The sequence below is a fragment of the Haematobia irritans genome, chromosome 1 (assembly GCF_050003625.1).
Source record: "Haematobia irritans isolate KBUSLIRL chromosome 1, ASM5000362v1, whole genome shotgun sequence".
Lineage (NCBI taxonomy): Eukaryota > Metazoa > Arthropoda > Insecta > Diptera > Muscidae > Haematobia > Haematobia irritans.
In genome coordinates this window covers 107,900,304-107,922,769 of record NC_134397.1, presented here as the reverse complement: position 1 = coordinate 107,922,769, position 22,466 = coordinate 107,900,304, and the positions used below count along the sequence as shown (strand labels likewise).

At 39.9% G+C, this 22,466-nt stretch overlaps 1 protein-coding gene across 2 annotated transcripts in view; it reads left to right on the top strand.

Annotated features, from left to right (window-relative positions):
* LOC142221622 (uncharacterized) overlaps nt 1-22,466 on the top strand; it is a 199,725-nt gene that overhangs the window by 46,262 nt on the left and 130,997 nt on the right. For both annotated transcript variants that reach the window (XM_075291375.1, XM_075291377.1), the window contains exons 2-4: nt 13,112-13,817; nt 13,887-14,040; nt 14,104-14,228. In XM_075291375.1, the coding sequence (XP_075147490.1) occupies nt 13,112-13,817; nt 13,887-14,040; nt 14,104-14,228 (985 nt within the window). The remainder of the gene's footprint in view (nt 1-13,111; nt 13,818-13,886; nt 14,041-14,103; nt 14,229-22,466) is intronic.

Below are 22,466 nucleotides of genomic sequence, written 5' to 3'. Positions count from 1 at the left end.
TAAAATCCTTGGACTCTGTGTTCCTTAACTCAAAAACGGTCATAGACTGCCGCAAATCTCTCAACGAGATGGCTGAGCAGTACAATATTCACCTAATATGGGTGCCTGGTCATAGGAACATACCGGGGAACTGTGAAGCAGATGTGTTAGCAAGGCTAGGAACTACCTTACATATTCCAGGGGAACTAGAATCTGTTGGTATGCCTCTGGCCACCTGCAAGCTCTTACTGCGTGAGAAGGCTGTTATGATGGCCAATATTCGATGGGAAAATTGCAAGGGTTGTAACGACACCAAGCAAATATGGCCCCATTTAAACTTAAACCGCACACTAGATATGCTAGTGTTCTCAAGGCGTCAGATAGCACTCCTAATATCTGCTATAACGGGTCGCTGCCTGATAGGCGAATTTGCAAAAACTATAGGTGCGAAGTATAATGACTATTGTATAAGCTGTCATGACGTGGAGGAAAAGGAATCAATTAAACACCTCTTGTGTGAGTGTCCTGCTTTTTGTGTAAGGCGTAAGCGAATTTTAGGAGCATATAGCTTTAGATTACTGGCTGACCTGGAAAACGTTAACTTAAGCAGTTTGTTAATGTTTTTGGAGCAATCTGGTTGGTTCCACAAAAGTAAATAATAGAGAAGGTTCAGTGGTTAAGACTAGAAGTGCCCATATGTAATAGGTACTTTTAGTTAAATGTGGTATCACAATGGACTGAATAGTCTAAGTGAGCCTGAAATTTAATCGGGCTGCCACTTTAACCTAACCTAACCATTGATATACTTTTTTTTTAACTCGTCGTCAATCTTTTGTGTCTTTATTCTAGAGCACGCTTTTATTGAATAATTCAAGAAGATCACATATAAGTACAAGAAAGTGTAAAAAGAGAAAAGATAATGACATATCATAGAGTTACAACAGTTATAGAGTAGAGTTGTCATATTGTTGCGTTACAATACAGCCAAACTTTGTCTCGTTGGAGGGAAGCAATGATATTGAGAAAGCTATGAATAGTCTCAAGCCCTCATCGGTAGGTATGGATGACATCTATTATGTCTTGGGATTTTAATATAACAGTGTAATTTATTTATTTCATCAAATTTAACGTCTATTAAAACATCCACTCTTTTGTTTTCTGGTATTTATATTCTGTATCTCTCATCTCCATCATATCCCACTAAGTATCCTTTTAAAGCTTTCTTGTCCATCTTTAAGCGCTTTTATTTAGGTACATGGACATAATACTTTGTACCAATTATGCGTAAATGGTTTACTCTGGGTTTTTGTCCGAACCAAGCTTCATAAGGACTTATACGAGGAATAGAGGATTTCGAAGTCCTGTCCACATACTCGTAGAATCGGTAAAGTTTGCTTCTAAATTCGCATATGCCAAACCTTTAAAAATTCTATTTAGTTCTTTATTAATTCCAAGCATTTGTCACTCAGAAATGTTCTCACAGTATGACCTTGTGTTTTTGCGTGAACTAACATTTCTCTAAGTGTATCTACCACGTCGGATTTCTTTTTAACTATAAGGGCCCCCAGTTCCTGCCAGATTGCTGAATTTTATTATGAAGATGTTAATGAGAAAGAGTTGGAATGTTTGCATTTAACAGAATACTTGAAAATTGTAGACAGTGAAAATGAGGGAACTAATTCTACGTTAAAAATATATCAACTTTTGAACGAAAACAACATTGACGACACATTTTCAAATATAGAAATCGCTATGAGAATCTTTAAGCATGATGGTTACTAACTGCAGTGGGAAACGTTCCTTCTGCAAACTAAAAAGAATTAAAAATGAATTAAGAAGTACAATGCTTCAAGATAGATTAAGATGAGGGAGATCGCTGATGTCCATAGAATGCCAGCAAAAACAGCGTCGCAAAAAAATAATGAAAATGTGCTTTTTGGATCCGGAAGTGGCGCACAAGCGATGAATTTAACATGGGCTTGTCAAAAGACGGATGTCCATCATTTCCACAGCCGTTGCACTGAATTTTCTTCACTTGTTAAGGTGTGATCCGAATTCAGTGTTTTGGTGTAAATTAAGAAAAAATTTTGATATTTTGCCAAATAAATATTTTTTATGATTTTTAATGCATTCTTACTATTTACTATTTTTATTTATTTTCATTTGTAACTAAGCCTTACAAAGGCCTTATACAGTTATTTAAAACAACATTTTAAATACTACCTAACCTTTGTTCGAAACTTTTGACCTCCAATTTTTCCAAAAATTATATATTATAAAAAAATTTAATTAAAATAACTTCCTGAGTAGTTAAAATAAAGAAAATTTTTTGGAAGTGCTTTTAAAGTTGTGCCCTTAGATGTACTTCCAATTTTTTTTGCTGGGATGTGATGTGCTAAAAAGCATAGAATTTAAAGAAGAGATTAACGATTTTACCATATCACAATGGACTGAATAGTCTAAGTGAGCCTGAAACTTAACCGGGCTGCCACCTAACCTATCGATTTTGCCTGTCTCAAATCTAGAAGGGTTCGCCTTCAAACGACATAAATTAGGCAGCAACCCTGATGCCAGTCTCCCTAACGCCAACTTCTAATGTCCATGAGAAAAGATGATTGAGTCGTAAAAAGTTATAAAAGAAGTAAGTCGTTTAAAGTTGGTCTGTTCTGTCGCGTATTCTAATCGATTTTGTTTTATCGTTATAGTTGCCGTTTTAAAGTACAACCAACCATCGATCGATCATTATTTAAAATTTTTAATTCTATCTTTGCTCGTAATTTTTCCTATTTTTTTACAAAAGAATTAATAAACTGATTGAATTCTAATATAATTGAATTCTTACATAGATTTTTAATCACTAACCTGTGAATGCTAAGGGAGTTACGTTTGTGGCAAATAGTATTTGATAGTATATTTAAATCGGCTCAGATTTAGGTATAGCCCCCATATAAAAAAAAATGTTGGCGCATTTGCCTAAGCACGGGTCTAAATATAATACATCGTTGGAAGGGTATTTGAGAGAGCTTTATTTCTATGCAATTGAGAAGAATAAAAAATACGAAAATTTTTGGGGCACGGAACAGTCTCTTTTCAAAAATTCCGATTTTTTGGAAATTAAAAATATGAATTGAAACCTTAATTACTTTTGAACCCATTATGATATCGTTATGATTTTTAATGATTTTTGCAGGGAATTGTTTTAAGAAATATTGTTGATTTTACCAGTACCAAAAATCCCCAAAGTGGGGACATATCTTAAAACAACGTTATTTGTTTGTAATTTGCATATTTCTCAGTTGTTTACTCGTAATATGTTGAAACCTGTTACAGTAAGTTAGTGAACACATAGGGCTTTTTGGAAAAGAGATCGGCTTAGCAATCGGAGTTTTGCCAAATGAGAATTTTTGAAAACATTTTTTTTCTTTTTGAAAAATTGCCGATGTTGAGAGGAAAATAACTCATATTGTATGGCCGATAAAAGCTTAAAACGTATCCTTATATGGTGTTCTATATGAAACAAGTAAAAAAAGTTTGGGAGAAATATATAAAAAAACATGCTACGATAGGAAGAATGTATGTGCCTTTTTCCTAAAAAATGATTAATTTGTGGACTTTACAACTTTTAATCTAAAGCACATAAGAACCCATTGTTTTCTTCTAAAATGTTGTAGGGAATGCAGTTAAGAAAAAAAATCAAAAAAAAAAAATTACTGACACCACTTTGCCAAAATTTTGCAAAAAAATAAATTGTTGGGCCCATATCATCCGAACAGTAAAGGATAATCGCACACGCACGCAAACTTTTTTGTAGAGCTTACAAGTTCTAAATCATCGAAATTGGATCAAAATTGCGGAGTTTACAGCTAAAACAAAATGTCATACCCCCGAGGTGACCAACTTCCAACGCCTACAGGTCAGCCCGTGGACCAACTAGGGATCCACAAATTTGCAATCCTAGAGGAAAACACCTCAACTTTCATATTTCTATTCGTTCAAAAGTTGCAGAAATATTTCCAAAAAAGGCGATTTAGAACCACTGTGTAACCGTAAATAATCCACATGTTTTTGACTCATTTTCCAGTGTTACCAGAGTAGAAAAATTAAACCGTGCAAAAGTGGATACATTGACTTTTTTATTAGGGCTGTATTCATTTAGACCACCATGGTGGTCGATTTTTCCCTCTTGGCTTCCCTCTAGGGCATGCAGCTTTGAGTGAAATGTGTCTGTATTGCACATTGAAGGAAGCAGAAAGAAGTTGAGCAATTATACAGGCTCGATTTACATCATTACCAGTATACTGCAATAGTTTGAATCCCGGAGTACTTAATTCACATATTTTGTTTCTATAAACATATGGTTCTTGAATAAGAACTATATCTATGTCCCCTTTCATCAGGAGAACTTTTAAGGCAGCACATGCAGCCTTACAATGGTGAAGATTTATCTGGAGGATCCGTAGGACCATCAAGATTTTCAACAACCGTCACATCAGCCGTTTCAATCGGGTCATCAAGAATGTCCTCTTAACAGATCTCGGTGACTCTCGCAATAACCATAGGTTCAACTTTGGTGAGTTTTGAGGCAGTAGAAACCTCCTCTCGCATACGGTGTCTATCAATGTCTGCATCTTTGGTATCTCCCTCAACTTCGCAAGAGGATCCGATTACTTCTGCTTCAGACAGAGGTTTGTCCATTTCTGAATCCTTTAGCTGATCGCTTTTATATACCTTCATTTGGATATAATGAAAGCCGTAACATACACGGCCCTGAGACTTTGCTAGATGTGGCAAAGACTGAGTGTTCAATATAAACACTGCATGCCGTCTTGGTCCATCCACTTCATCTAAACGGCCAACCTTCCAATCAGCTGTTGGAAGATCTGGATTGCATTGTTTCAGTCTATTTAAAATAGATTCAGGGTCAGGAGGGTTTGCAGGTATCCATGCATGTGCTCTAGGTCTAGCCGGTATGTCTTTCTTCTCGACTAACTCTAGATCACCTCCTTCCCAAACTTCACCAATTAGTATCAGAGCAGCATTAAGACATTCTATAGACCTCTGGTCCTCAAATGCGACTAGCTTAAATCGTCATTGATACTAACCAGCCTCTGGGTGTCGAGGATCTTTTCCAGCACCTGTGAGTAGACGCCAGACAAAGCATTCTCAATTTCCCCCCATTTTTGCTTTGGAACCATACCGTCCAATGCTCCTTTATTAATGATAGCCATCAGAAGGCTGTCTTTAGCAACTGAGGCAAACGATCATTTATCCCTTTTGGAGGATGGCAGCTCATCCGGTGATCGTTCCCTTTTTCCAGCTTCAAGAATTCCTTGAGCCCATTTTAAGGAATCGCTTTGTTTAGCCGACAACGTGCTTGGGTCGACTGATCCTAATTTCTTTAGGATAAACAAAGCATTTCTGGGTTCCTTGAATCTCTTTCGTGAGGGATTACCTCCTTTTGATTCCGTTACCTTGGAAAAGGTTCGATTTGTCAAAATGTCGCCACCTGTGGACCCGTCTACAGGTCGACTAATTGGGCCTAACTCTTGGTCATTGCCCAAATTTATAACTCCAGTCGGTACCCGTCCACTGGGCCGTGAAGTTAGCAACCCAGTGGATGTCTTTGAATTTCGCTGCATGGTGGCTTAATATCCCACCACACTTGAAATTCGTAGTAGGTACTTATGAGTTTTTCCGCTATTAAAAAACACGTCCGTTCCGTTCGACGGTTGAATGAATAAATAAAAAATTCTGTATATTACATAAATCTGTATATTGTTAATTAGTTTGGCTTTGTATATATTACTTTGGAGAATAATAAATGAAATGCATTAAAATAATTGATACAATTAACTTCTTAATCGAACTCGGAAGACTAAGTCAGTTAAAAGAGATGATGGAAATTTTTTAATTAACAATTTTTTTTCAAAAAATCAATCTTTAATCAAACTAAAAACACAAAGTCGTCAGTTATGAAAGTAATTGAAAATAGTTACGTTTTAATTAAAAAAATATAGAGTTTTGCAATCAACATCAATTAAATTTTTAATTGTATCAATTAAAATAATAACTGAAATTTGCTCGTGAAATCAATTAATTTGTTTAATTTTAATATATTTTATGCCCAATTAAAACTGTTATTGTGATCATTTTTGTGATTGAAGACATTTTAATTAAAAAAATAATTGGATCAATTAAATTCGTGATTGAATCAGATTTTTTTTGTGTGTACGTAACGTCTAATATTGATGTGCAATTGTCTGTGTTGAATACTAATTATATGGCCTATATCTTATTATGGGGATATATCAGTTAAGACTTATATGCAGGATAAAAGTTTGATAAATTGGCGGAGATATTGCCGTTATTTGGAAGGTTTGATAATAAGACCTCTAGGGAAATTCTCTGGAAAAAAGGTGTTTGTGATGATAACGCTAAATGTATTATTTGTGGAAGTGTTGAATGTCTGAATCACAATTTTATAGCTACCCGTGTAAAAATTGGTGGATCTAGCCAGATATTATTAGATCTCCTGTCATATCTGATTAGATATGGTAGTATATGCAGGCAGATCTGGACAGATCCGAAAAATGGTAATATCTCATCAGATCTAATTCTAAAGGAATTAGATCTGACCAGATCTCAAATTTGGCGCACATCTAACTATATCTAATTTGATATAATTAGATGTTAATATATCTAATTATATATAATTTTATCTACAAATTTTCAAAATTATTGAAATTACAGTAATTAATAAAAAAGATTTAATTTATGGTTTTATAATGAAAAGAGTAGAGGGAGAGAGGAGAACCCCGGACCATGGTATTGTTCAGTCTGCCGAAACCTGATCCACCACCGTTCGGTTTCGGCCAGGTGTAACCGGTGCTTGGAGTGGGTGCATTGCCGGAACTGTTCCGGCTTAACATCGCTGCGGGAGTATAGTCATACTGACTACGTGGCAGGATGCTGTGCCAGCGATAGCAGCAGTGGGTCGTCTGACTATGCGACCCCCCGACATCACCCGTTCAACAATATTCTCCGCCGCAGCATCTTACACCCAATATTGTTGTTCCAGTTCCGGATAGTGCATCGTTTTTGCAATTTAATTGCAATGGGCTCCGAGGTAAGATTAGCGAAATCGTGGACCTTATGAATAGGAAAAGGATAAGGGTCGCAGCGATCCAGGAGACTGCAGCCTACGCCATTGTGATGGATACAATGTGCTTCGAAAGGATCGAACAAGAAGTGGAGGTGGTGGCCTGGCTTTCATAATACACCGTTCCGTGCAGTATAGATCTATCCCGCTTGTGCCAGACACTAGTGACTCGTATATGGAATGTATGGGGGTAGCAGTCAAGTCTGGGGCTGCCGAGATAGAGCTATACAATGTGTATATACCGCCGATTGGCAGCAGCCGCTCGCTTCATACCCGCTGGTCGAATTGCCCAAGTGAGTCCCAACTTCCCAGCCGAAGCGGCGTGACTCGCAGACGAGCGTGATGAACGCCGTCGTGCTAACCCTGCGGATCCTAGAATCAGAGAACTAAATCTAGAGATTAGTAAGATAGTCGACGAGCACAAGAGGAACACTTGGTTGGAGCACCTGAGGCAATGTAACTTAGGCACAGGGACTGGTAAATTGTGGTCAACAGTGAGAGCCCTCTCGAAGCCCGCTACAAGGCGGGCTTCGCGACGTGGCTGTGACTGATCCGAAGAGATGCGCCAAATACTTCAACCGACTGTTTGTCGAGCATCCCGAGAGTGATAGAGCGAAAAGGAGAGCCACTCGTCGCATACGTGGTCTCCGAGCCGACGACACACCACAATTTACCGCTGCCGAAGTTACCAATGTCATCAACAGCGCGAAACCATCTAAGCCGCTGGGCCCCGACGAAATTTCAATGGTAATGCTGAAGCATCTGGGAATACTGGGAGTTGAGTACCTGACCAGACTCCTCAATTTGTCCTTAGAATCACTCATTATACCCGATGTCTGGAAGATGGGAAGAGTGATTCCACTTCTGAAGCCAGGCAAAGATTCGAGTAAAGGTGAATCGTACAGACCGATATCCTTTCTCTCGCCAGTAGCCAAGACACTTGAGGCACTACTCCTCCCCAGCCTTGTGGAGAATTTTCCAGCTGCCCACCATCAACATGGATTCCATAAGGTACACAATACGACGACGACCTTACATGCCATTTCGACACATATCAATAGGGGACTTAATCAGCCCAAGCCGTGTCATAGGACGGTCCTCGTGGCGCTTGACCTGTCGAAAGCGTTCGATACGGTTAACCATGTTACATTATTCGAGGACATCGAGAACACGTCCCAACCGGCAGGAACGAAGCGTGGGGTTATGAATTATATGTGTGGACGCCAGTCGTACGTGGAATTCAGGGACAAGAAGTCAAAACCCCGTAGAGTTAAACAGGGAGTTCCCCAGGGCGGGGTGATATCTCCGGCTCTGTTTAACCTCTACCTGTCTTCGATTCCACCCCCTCCTGACGGCGTCGAGATTGTGTCTTATGCGGACGATTGCACAATCATGGCATCTGGGCCCATTGTTGATGACATTTGCGATCGATTAAATGTCTATCTCGCTGATCCTACCAGTTATTTCACTGCAAGAAATTTGAGGACATCTCCCACCAAATCCTCAGCCACACTATTCACTACATGGACTGCGGAAGTACGCAGGCAGTTGAATGTCAGAATCGATGGCGAAACAATTCCGACAACAAATTACCCTAAGATTCTCGGGGTCACATTCGACAGCCTTTATAAGTCGTCCGCCATGCCACTGCAATTTGTGATAAGCTCCGCGGTAGAAACAAGGTCCTCAAGTCGCTTGCCGACAGCACTTGGGGTGCGGAGAAAGAAACCTTGTTAGCTACATATAAGGCAATTGGCCGGTCAGTGGTAAACTATGCAGCGCCAGTGTGGACACCGCAGACCAGTGACACTCATTGGAGTAACACACAGACCTGCCAGAACGCTGCCCTTAGAAATGCGACTGGGTGTCTCCGCAGCACACCCCTGGATCACCTTTATGTGGAGACAAAGATCATCCCTGTGCGAAGACACAATTACATGTTGTCAAAGCAGTATATCCTGGGTTATTATCGCAGTAATCATCCAAACCACCATCTCATGGATACACAACCACCACCCAGGAACGTAAGGGTTGATCTTCACCTTCTAGAGCCAGAGATCCAGCGTTACAAAAGAGAGCCTCTAGATCAGGCAGCTTACCAGACAGGTCTGAACACGATTCATGAGGATACTGTAGCTGAAGCGGTGAGAAGCTACAAGGTTAATCCTGTTCTCGGAGTCCGACCGCCGTCCATTGCATCGGAGGAGAGAGCCCTCCCACGGCAGACAAGGGTAGTTTTGGCCCAACTAAGATCAGGCAAGTGCAGCCGCCTCAATTCATACTTATCATTCATACATAGCAGCGTAGCTGACGTGTGTCCCATATGTAAGCAAGGGCCACATGACACTCGTCACCTTTTTGCTTGCCCAGCTAAGCCTACCCGTCTCAATTCATACTTATCAGTGAATGATAGCAGCGTAGCTGACGTGTGTCCCATATGTAATCAAGGGCCACATGACACTCGTCACCTTTTTGCTTGCCCAGCTAAGCCTACCCGTCTCACTATATACATAGCCACCAAGGGCTCTGACATTTAAATTTCCCAAGGCATTAGTACATTGCTCTCTGCAAACAGTTCTTTAAATGAGTCTCGCAATTCCTTCATTTGGCTACTCGGAATGAAAACTCTGAAAAATATAAAATATACAGAAGAATTATCAGTTTATTAAAGATATATTTGTAAATAATACATATACTTACCAAAATTTGCATCTCGTACCCCGTATCCCGCTTGTTGCGGGATTTTTATTTCTATTTTTACGTGCACTTAACGCAACGCGCGATACGTTTGATGATAGAAAAACTCTTCTCTGTTACGCCCAGTGATTGGTGATAAGTCAACGAAAGTCTACTCTAAGCGTCTGGAAGCTTATACACAAATAGAGAGGTGGGAATAATAACTGTATGTGTATTAGAACAAGTAGTGAGTAAGAGATGAGAAGAGATAGACAAGTGTACGTTGACTAGTCACATTTTTTTGGCGGTCGTTCATTCCGTTTTGCACAGCAGCAGTAGAAAGTTGCACTCATAAATCCAACAAGTACAAAGTGAAATTAAAAAGAGAAGAAGTATTCTTCCACGTGGAAAATAAAAGAATTGAAGTGATTAGACTTTTAATTGAATTCTGGAGTGCTATAATTTCATTCGGCTCCAGGATATTGCTCATTATTTTTTTGCAAATCCGAATTTTTGCTGAGAATGTGCGTTTAAGAAAAGAAGAAGGCGACATAGAGTTTTGGAGTGGGACATACTGTGATTTCCACCTCCTCCGGACAGCATAAATTGGAAGTCCTTGGTACAGTCCTGTCCTCAAGTTTTTGTACTGAATTCCTACCGTGAATGTGAGGATGAGGACATTTTAGTATTATGATGAACGGTCAAGAATTTACCCTTACAACATTTTGAACGTTGTTGTATTCAACGCCTAGCTCAGTCGAAGGAAGCCATGGCGAGTGGAATTTGAAGTCTTTTGGTCAACACGTGGATAGTCTTCTATGGATTAAACAAAACCAGCTAAGTCCAATACCTTTCAAATCATATACTTTAAAATACGAATACTTATCAAATGTTAATTTATACGTATATCTATATATATTATATATAAGCGGCTAGATTAAATTAGAATATATATTGCTAAAGTTAGATGTAAAGGAAAAAAAATAACACCAAAAATAATTCTACCCTATTTATTTCTCATGCCATTTCCAAAATTTAACTAACCCATCCTGAAAATCGAGCTCTACATTTAGGCAGGGTATACACACAATATCCCCGGGTTATATACATATTACTTTGGTACATTCATTATTCATTCGGTAGATTCACATTGATGCCAGGAAGAATTATTTTTGGGGAATAAGTTTTACATTTTTTTGAAGCCATTAATTACCAGTTATTTATAACTTTTGAAACTTATTCAGGCTATTTCATGAATTTTGTCCGATTATCAATATGTCTCCATTAATAGTAAGGTTAAGAGTACTTTTGAATTCCATTGTTAATAAATTACATAAATTAAAATGAATTTCTAACTTTGTTTCGAAATAAAGGTTCCTAAGCAAGTAAGGCAAATGAGTACACGGTAAGACACTGAGTAAAAATGGGGTAATTTAGAATATTGTGGTGCATAAGATTACCATAGGAGAATTAAACTAATTTAGATGGGGGGGAAAAGTGCCCTTGAGTTGACAAAAACACCTAGTCAACCTATACTGAATAAAGTTATATCTAAACATTTTCTTTCTATTTGTACATTCCTTATCTGAGTGGTGATTTATTTTGGCATGTTATACTATTGTTACGCGTAAGGAATTTGGGTCAGAGAACCACACCACATATGCATAGCTAGCCGGAATACCTTTTCATGTCCTGCACCATTTCCAATGAAACTTACTAATTGTGAATAATTTAACATTCGATTGACCGCGCGTAACACGCTATATTGAATGGTTTGTGAAAAGTCCCAAATACCATACTATGAATAATTGCACGGGAATGTATCCGGTTCACAATGCAAATCATCTCCAAATTTGTATTCTTTTTGTCTCCTTTTAATCTTTTCCTGGACTACCACAACTTCATCCTCCTAAAAAAGAGAAAATATTCAATATATAAAAAATAGCAACAAAACAATAAACTTACCTTATCACAGCTTCTCTTACTCTTTTATCTTCCCCGAAAAATGAGAAGACATTAGATTTTTATATGAAATAAAAATATCAAACTCGCATTATCAAATATTTGATATATTTTTTTTCAAATTTAATAACAACAGGCGTTGCTAATGGTGACAACATATAATGAGATCTTGAATCGGATCTAATCATATATAACACTATACATAACATATCTCCGTAGATCTATTTATATCTACAACCATATCTCAGCAGATATAATTATATATACTTTGATATTATTAGACATGATTAGATCTCTCAATTTTTACACGGGTAATCAATGTAATGATATTGTTGATGTCTCATGTGTCCCTCGTAGTGTTTATGAAGGTTCTTCTTTTCGTACTGTGACGCTCATAAAAATGACTGAGACATTCAATATGATTACGTCTAATGTTGTTGGTCACCACGGATTTAGTTTACGTTTTTTGAAGATTGTTTTTCCGCTTGTTGGTAACCATATTCTTCAACATTTGACACGTTACTGACAACATCAAAGTATCCCCAAGAATGGAAGATAGACAAGGTAATTCCTATACCAAAGGGCAATGATGTGACTGAATTAAGGTCGATCTCTAAATATGGCGATTTCATAAAAAATGGAACATGAAAATTAGTGCTAGATGTAAAAATTAACTAAACATTAATATGATGAGTATTCAATATATCAGGATTTAAAATCACAGCTAATTGCACCAGTGGATCTTATTCACCACATTTCACCATTGACGAAACGAATTCCATAAGAACGCTTAGTACGCCTTATCACTCTACGAGCCACGGCGCGGTCCTGTCTAAATAATTTCGTTTTCCTATCTTCTTATTTTCCAATCATTTGTGTCACACAAAAGTTATCACACTTTTCAATTAAATAATTAATTAAATTTAGAAACGGATTTAAATAATATTTTAATTGATAAAATTAATTATTTAATCAAATCCCAATAAAAACCAATTGCTAAGTTTCCTATTAAAAATTAATTGATTCAAGTAATTTTGTTAATCCGGAAATAATTTAACAATACAAACGTGATTCAAAATTTTCCCTTCCCAACTAAACATTTAATTGATACAATCACGTTTGTAATTTATAGTAAATTGAATCGAATAATTATTACGCTGGAGAAAAGAGAACAGGAGATTGTGTATTTGTTCAACCATGTATGATGGAGAGATCAGTCTGTGGAAGTAAATTGGTTAAGTTTTGTTTTTCGTTTTAAATTGAAAAATATACCTATAATTATTGGCGACATTCTGACTAATTATTTATTATAAATTTCTAATTTATATTCTATAGCAAAAAATAGTGGTGAGAATCGTGCTGTTTCTGCCAAAAATGTTGGAAGTCCATCAACTAATTCAACAGCTACATCAAATATGTTTACCAGTAGCAGTAGTACATATTCTCGTAAGACAGCAAAATCTAACAATTCATCGTTGCCGTACTCGCAATCGGGTACTGGACAACAAAGATTGCGGTACCAGAACAACTCCAATGCTTCCTATTCATACTCATCGACAAAACGTAATCGTAACAGCAGCAGCTATGGCGCATCGTCGGCATTGAACAACTCTACGTACTCGCATGGATCGTACAAAAATCGCAATTACGAATTGGCAAAGCGTTTTCTTCAAGCCTGGTACTCATACACTTTGAAAATACTGGCTTGGCTATTCAACTTAGTCTATGACATTGTAGTAGTTGGCTGTAGTATTCTTTATGACCGTTTAACTTCTGCATATGAATTCTGCGGGATATACGCTAAGCATATGTACAAAGATTTAAAACAAAATTCAAATAAACCAGGGATTTGGTTCAAAAATGCTTGCCGTCGTTTCGATGCAAAGTTTTCAAAAACTAGCAAGTGGGCCTTTTGGAGAAAGTTTTTTAAAAAGCGGCCACCAGAGGCTGCCAACGAAACTGTAAAGACGGGGCGATTACCACAAACAGGAGAAGAAGCTATGTATCAATTACTTAATTGTAAGGGAAAGGATGCTTACAGGTTCGTTTTGCAATATATGTTACTTATTTATTTTATTTACATTTTGTTTTACATCACATTTTTTAATAGTATTTTGGGTGTACCACCCAATAGTTCTCAAGAGCAAATTCGTAAACATTATAAAAAAATTGCAGTTCTTGTTCATCCGGACAAAAATAAGCAGCCGGGTTCTGAAGAAGCTTTTAAAGTTCTACAAAGAGCGTTTGAGTTAATTGGAGAACCGGTAGTATTTATAACAATAGAGAATATTCATTTTTATATGTTTCTTTTCCATTCTTTTATGTAGGAAAATCGAGTATCGTATGATCAAAGTTTGGCTGAAGCTCTACACGCAGAAAAAGCATGGACAGAATTACACGATTTACTATCTCAACTACAAACTAAAATTACGGAAGCAGCAAATACAATTAGGTACGTCTCTATTATTAGCGGAATATTCCAAATTAGCTAGAACTTTTGTATCGTGTTGTAGCAGCTTGGTGAAGCTGAGGTTCAGTATAACTAGTATTTTTTTTTTGCGGTTAAAAACGACTTACTGTCTTAAAAGCGATATTTATTACTGCAAGGTGTTTGCAGGATAATACGAAAAATTCCGAAAGCTTTGGAATATTTGCTCTAACTATTACTTTAGTTCATCAGCCATTTTAATAGGGTGTATTGCTATTACGATCTTTTTCATGTAACTCCGTCAGGCATTAACTTCAATTAACAAAAAATAAATTGCAGATACCTTTTCTCCGCAGATATCTTTCTGCAGCTAGGTTAGGTTAGGTTAAAGTGGCAACCCGATTAAATTTCAGGCTCACTTAGACTATTCAGTCCATTGTGATACCACATTTAACTAAAAGTACCTATTACATATGGGCGCTTCTGGTCTTAACCACTGAACCTTCTCTATTATTTACTTTTGTGGAACCAATCAGATTGCTCCAAAAACATTAACAAACTGCTTAAGTTAACGTTTTCCAGGTCCGCCAGTAATCTAAAGCTATATGCTCCTAAAATTCGCTTACGCCTTACACAAAAAGCAGGACACTCACACAAGAGGTGTTTAATTGATTCCTCTCCTCCACATCATGACAGCTTATACAATAGTCATTATACTTCGCACCTATAGTTTTTGCAAATTCGCCTATCAGGCAGCGACCCGTTATAGCAGATATCAGGAGTGCTATCTGACGCCTTGAGAACACTAGCATATCTAGTGTGCGGTTTAAGTTTAAATGGGGCCATATTTGCTTGGTGTCGTTACAACCCTTGCAATTCTCCCTTCGAATATTGGACATCATAACAGCCTTCCCACGCAGTAAGACAGTGCAGGTGGCCAGAGGCATACCAACAGATTCTGGTTCCCCTGGAATATGAAAGGTAGTTCCTAGACTTGCTAACACATCTGCTTCGCAGTTCCCCGGTATGTTCCTATGGCCAGGCACCCATACTAGGTGAATATTGTACTGCTCAGCCATCTCGTTGAGAGATTTGCGGCAGTCTATGGCCGTTTTCGAGTTAAGGAACACAGAGTCCAAGGATTTTATTGCAGGTTGACTGTCTGAGTATATATTAATATTTGTTGGAACATTACTTCTCAGCCAATTCACCACCTCTTTTATTGCCACTATTTCAGCCTGAAAAACACTACAGTGATTAGGTAATCTTTTCGCTATTCCAATTTCCAGATCTTTAGAATATACTCCGAACCCCACTTGTCCATTCAATTTGGAGCCATCAGTATAGAAATCTATATATCTTTTATTCCCCGTGGTCTGTGTACACCACGCCTCACTGTTGGGAATTAGAGTTTCAAACTTTTGGTCGAAAAGCGGTTTTGCCAGGGTGTAATCCACTACGTTAGGCACATCTGGCATTACTTTGAGGACCGAACTATGACCGTACAGTTTTTCCGACCACAGCGATAGTTCGCGCAACCGCACAGCCGTTGTTGCAGCTGACTGTTTGGCCAAAATGTCTAAAGGCAATAGATGTAGCATGACATTAAGGGAATCTGTTCCTGTCTTACTAAATGCGCCTGAGATACATAAGCTCGCCATACGCTGAGCTTTATCTAAACAAGTCGGTTTCTGAAGTGCCTGCCACCAGACTACAACACCATATAGCATTATAGGTCTAACTACTGCCGTGTATAGCCAATGCACAATTTTTGGTTTTAGCCTCACTTTTTTCCTATTGCCTTTTGCACGAGTACAAAGCTACCGTGGCTTTTCTCGCCCTCTCTTCAATGTTAAGCCTAAAATTCAGCTTCCTGTCCAAAATAACGCCAAGATATTTTGCACACTCACCAAAGGGAATTTCAGTACCCCCAAAGGAAATGGGCCTAACCGTGGGAGTTTTGCGATCTTTGCAGTACATGACTAGTTCTATCTTTGCTGGATTTACACCAAGACCATTATCTTTCGCCCATTTCTCAGTCATCCGGAGAGCTCTCTGTATAATATCTCTGATTGTGGATGGGAATTTTCCCCTGACTGCTAGCGCCACATCATCTGCGTATGCCACCACTTTTATCCTTTCTTTTTCTAGGGAAACCAGAAGGTTGTTTATAGCAACATTCCAAAGAAGAGGTGATAGAACTCCTCCTTGGGGAGTGCCTCTGTTCACATACCTTTGTATGTTTGCTTGCCCTAGTGTGGCTGAAATACGTCTCTTTATTAGAAGTTCGTCTAACAGCCTAAGTATACCTGGATCAACATTCAGAGTTGTCAGTCCATTTAATATCGAGCTCGGATGAACATTATTGAACGCCCCTTCGATGTCTAGAAACGCCACGATTTTGTATTCTTTGACAGATAGTGAGCTTTCAATAAAGCCGACTAGTTCATGCAATGCGGTCTCAGTAGACCTGCCCTTCGAGTATACATGCTGTCGTTTCGAGAGCAAACTTGAATCCACGCTAGTTCTAAGATACATGTGTATCATCCTCTCGAGGGTCTTAAGTAGGAATGAGGATAAGCAGATTGGTCGGAAATCCTTCGCACTCGAGTGAGAGGCTTTTCCTGCTTTAGGTATGAAGACGACTTTTGTTTCCCTCCACTTTTTTCTGGAATATATGCTAAGTTTACACATCGTTTATATATCACCGTCAACCAGGGGATAATTCTTTCAACCACTCGATCCCACGGCGGCGGGTTCTGTGTACCGGATCGACCCGATGGATCCCATCCATTGGCCAGCGGCTGCCACATCAGTGTACGTGTTGTTTCGTCCGTCTTTTTGTGTTGGAGAAGGTGCATCCCGGGGAGCCTTCTCCTTTTGCTGTTGGTCTGAGCCGGGATAGAGGAGAACCCCGGACCATGGTATTGTTCAGTCTGCCGAAACCTGATCCACCACCGTTCGGTTTCGGTCAGGTGTAACCGGTGCTTGGAGTGGGTGCACTTCCGGAACTGCTCCGGCTTAACATCGCTGCGGGAGTATAGTCATACTGACTACGTGGCAGGATGCTGTGCCAGCGATAGCAGCAGCGGGTCGTCTGACTATGCGACTCCCCCGACATCTCCCGTACAACAATATACTCCGCCGCAGCATCTCACACCCAATATTGTTGTTCCAGTTCCGGATAGTGCATCGTTTTTGCAATTTAATTGCAACGGGCTCCGGGGTAAGATTAGCAAGATCGTGGACTTTATGAATCGGAAAAGGATAAGGGTCGGGGCGATCCAGGAAACAAAGCTGAATTCCACCTGCAGCCTACGCCATTGTGATGGATACAATGTGTTTCGAAAGGATCGCACGAGAAGTGAAGGTGGTGGCCTGGCTTTCATATTACACCGTTCCGTGCAATATAGACCTATCCCGCTTGTGCCAGACACTAGTGACCCGTATATGGAATATATGGGGGTAGCAGTTAAGTTTGGGGCTGCCGAGATAGAGCTATACAATGTGTATATACCGCCGGTTGGTAGCTATGCTCCAGGTTATAGCCCAAACATTGAGTGGCTGTTGTGCGGGCATAACCGATTGGTTCTAGGAGACTTTAATGCCCACCACGAACTTTGGCATTCTCCCCTGGGTAATGACCAGAGAGGCATAGCTTTGGCAGGGCAGATAGATGACTCCACATTTAGCACGGTGAACGAAGAGGCCCCCACGAGGATTATGGGTGACTGCAGCAGTTCGCCAGATTTATCTTTAGCGTCGCCTGGTCTGATAAATGACGTCTCTTGGCAACCCGTCATTTCATTGGGATCGGACCACCTCCCCATAATTCTCACCATCAACCGACCCTCCGATTTCATAACCTCTGAACGCCGGACGTTTATTAATCAAAAGAAAGCCAACTGGGAAGGCTTCAGAGATTACACCGATCGCCGCTTCAGTGAGCTCCCGTCCCCCTCACATGTTTATGTTGCCCAGAGGGCGTTCCGGGACATCATCAACGCAGTAGCCGCTCGCTTCATACCCGCTGGTTGAATTGCGTCGAGATTGTATCATATGCGGATGACTGTACAATCTTGGCATCTGGGTCCAATGTTGATGACATCTGCGATCGTTTAAATGTCTACTTAGTTAATCTTACCAGTTATTTTACTGCGAGAAACTTGAGGATATCCCCCACCAAATCCTCAGCCACACTATTCACTACATGGACGGCAGAAGTGCGCAGGCAGTTGAATATTAGTGTCGATGGCGAAATAATTCCGACCACAAATTACCCCAAGATTCTTGGGGTCACATTCGACAGCCATTTCAGGTCGTCTGCCCATGCCACTGCAATTTGTAATAAGCTCCGTTGTAGAAACAAGGTCCTCAAGTCACTTGCCGGCAGTACTTGGGGTGCGGACAAAGAAACCTTGTTATGCAGCGCCAGTGTGGACACCGCAGACTAGTGATACGCAGTGGAATAACATACAAACCTGTCAGAACGCTGCCCTTAGAACTGCGACTGGGTGTCTCCGCAGCACACCCCTGGATCACCTTTATGTGGAGACAAAGATCATACCTGTGCGAAGACACAACTACATGTTGTCAAAGCAGTATCTTCTGGGTTGTTATCGCAGTAATCATCCAAACCACCATCTCATGGATACACAACCACCACCCAGGAACGTAAGGTTGATATACATAATCTAGAGTGCGAGATCCAGCGCTACAAAAGAGAACCTCTAGATCAAGCAGCGTACCAGGCAGGTTTGAACAGGATTCATGAGGATACTGTAGCTAAAGCGGTGAGAAGCTACAAGGTTAATCCTGTTCTCGGAGTCCGTCCACCGCCCATAGCACCGGAGGAAAGAGACCTCCCACGGCAGACTAGGGTAGGTTTAGCCCAGTTAAGATCAGGCAAGTGCAGCCTCAATTCCTATTTATCAGTGATATAGCAGCGTAGCTGACGTATGTCCAATTTGCAACCAAGGGCCACACGACACGCGTCATCTTTTCTCTTGCCCAGCTAAACCAACCCGACTTACCGCCAGGTCACTCTGGACGCACCCCACCTTAGTCGCAGAGTTCCTCGATCTGGCCACAAGCTGAAGTACCAAAGCGTATAACATAAAAATGGATGAAATCACAATAAACTGTTACAACAACAACAACAACTTTCGGCCACTGCTTGTAATTCCGCCCGAGTAATTCCATCAGGTCCGGGAGATTTGAATGGTCCAATGCTATTTAAAGCCTAGATTCCGACACAATTTCTAGATTCCGACACAATTTCCTCGATAGGAAATGACCGCTGAGCCTCTGTTACACCGCCATAACATGGTTCAACCGTATGATTTCCAGGGAAGTGTGTGTCCAAGAGTACCTCCAACGTCTCCTCACTGGACGTTGTCCAATTTCCCTCCTATGTTTTAATGAAACCTGGAGCGGTGTTAGTGGATGCTAGTACCTTCCGTAGTCTGGAAGCCTCTGACGTATTCTCAATACTGCTACAGTAATCATCCCAAGAGTTTTGTTGACACCTTCTCAGTTCTCGTTTATATGCTCTCAGATTCATCTTGTAAGTGTCCCAATCCTCCGGAGCTCTTGCGGACTCTGCTTTGTTAAATAGCTTCCTGCAGGATATCCTCATATTACTTAACTCCGTAGTCCACCATGGCGGCCGATTTTTTCCCCTTGGCTTTCCTCTAGGTGCCATGTTGAAGGCCTTTGTAATCCGCTCCACTGCGTGTTCGATATCTTGCACAGTGCTCATATTTGTCTCCTGCATTTCCGGTATCATCAAATTGAACGATTCCCTATACCTATTCAAATCAGCTCTCCTAACATTTGGCGGAAATATGGTCTTTGAAGTACGAACAGCCAATCTGAAATTGATGTAGCGATGATCTGAGAAGCTATGTTCCCTAAAAATTTCCAATCAGATATCTTATCATTCAGTTCCGGAGAGGTCAACGTGACGTCCAAAACCTCTTGCCTGTTTATGGTGACGAAGGTTGGTGCATCTCCCTTATTGCAAACTACCAGGTTAGTACGCAAAATAAACTCTATTAGCGACTCTCCCCTTGCATTAGTATCACTACTTCCCCAAATACTATGACGTGCATTTGCATCGCATCCCATAATGAGTTTTGTCTTTGTTTTTAGTGACTCCTCAACTAAGGTCTTAACGGCACAGGGTGGCATCTCCCTAGCATGTCCCATGTAGACCGAAGATACCCAACAGATACAGTGTCTGCATTGCTCAATGAAGGAAGCAGAACCAAGTTTAGTTCGTTTTTAGCAATTATACATGCTCGATTTATATCGTTACCGGTATTATGCAAAAGTTTGAAACCCGGAGTGCTTAATTCACAGATCTTGTTCTTATATATGTATGGTTCTTGAATAAGAACTATATCTATGTCTCCTTTCATCAGGAAAACTTTTAAAGCAGCACAAGCGGCCTTACAATGGTGAAGATTTATCTGGAGGAACCGTAGAACCATCCAAATTTTCAACCACCGTCACATCAGCCGCTTCAATTGAGTCATCAAGGGCTTCCTCTTCATAGAACTCGGTGACTCTCGCAACAATCCGCGGTTCAACTTTGGTGAGGTTTGAGCCTGTAGAAACTTCCCGCATACGATTTTCGCCATAGTCTGCAGGATTTATGTCTCCTTCGGCTTCGCTAGGAGATTTTTTCTCTGCTGACTCTACCGGAGGCTTGTCCGTTGCGGAATCCTTTGGCTGATCGCTTTTGTATACCTTCATATGGATATCATGAAAGCCATAACTTACACGTCCTTGGGTCTGGGCTAGATGTGGCAGCGACTCTATGTTTAATATAAACACCGCATGTCGTCTTGGTCCATCCACCTCATCCAAACGACCAACATTCCAATCGGCGGTTGGAAGATCTGGGTTACATTCTTTTAGTCTCTCTAGTATTGACTCAGGATCAGGAGGGTTTGCCGGTATCCATGCATGTGCTCTAGGTTTAGCCGGTATGTCTTTTTTATCGACTAACTCCAAAGCCTTTTTGCCTTGGAATCATACCGTCCAATGCTCCTTTATTAATAATAGCCATCTGTAGTCGATAGCTGTACGCGGTATATAGCAAAACACAAGACGTACAAAACAAGCTTCAAAAAACTGCTTTATTCAAGTATCTACATCTGAATGTCTAAATTATTTTTTCTTTCTTTTTGACAATAATTTCATTTGATTTATTTTTGAACTATTTAACGACTTGATAAAAATATTTATAATTGATAACAAGTAAGAAAGCACTACATCAGCCACCCTCCAATGATAATGTTACAAAATTTTGCAATAATTATTAAATAATGTCATATGTGATGTTGCGCTTTGTATTGTAAGAGGAAGATTCTTCCGTTTTGTCTACAATGGCAGGCTTAAGTAAATTTATGTTAATAGTTTTAATTAAATTGCCATACTGTATTTTAAATGTATTCCGGTTCCTTTCCACTACTTTGAAAGGACCTTCATATGGTTGCTGCAATCCACTTGGACGCATAACCTTGAGGAACACGTATTCACAATTGTGTAATGTGGGGGGAATAAATGATTGGATATTATTGCTGTGATGGATAATTTCGCTCCTCACTGTCGTCATATGCTCCCTTAAAGCTCGAAGTACATCGGCTACGTCGTCATTCTCAGAATTATTACTCACCACTAAATCGCCCGGTAGACGCAATGTCTGTCCGTAAACTACTTCCGATGGACTACACCTAAGTTCTTCCTTGACGCAAAGTCGAATTCCCAACAAGATAAATGGCAATTCTAGAGACCAGTTACGACAATTTTCACCTGCTTTTAAGGCCGTCTTTAATTGACGGTGGAATCGTTCGATCATACCATTAGCTTGAGGGTGATAACTAGAAGTATGAATCTTGTGGGCGCCTATTACCTTTGTTAAGTCAGTAAACAATTTGGAAGTAAAATGTGTTCCTTGATCCACAATTATTTGTAGTGGTACTCCAAAGCGTGGTATATAATTTTCGACAAATGCTTTTATGATTGACTCTGAAGATACATTCCTTATGGGATATGCTTCAGGCCACCTAGTAAACCGATCTATTATAGTCAGTACGTATCTATTGTCAGCGGATACTGGAAAAGGACCAACTAAATCCATATTGATGTGCTCAAATCTTCCAGTCGGAAAGACTATTTTCCGGGGTGGAGTTTTGGTGTGGATGTGAACTTTAGACTTTTGGCAGCTGATGCAATTTGCGGCCCATATATTAA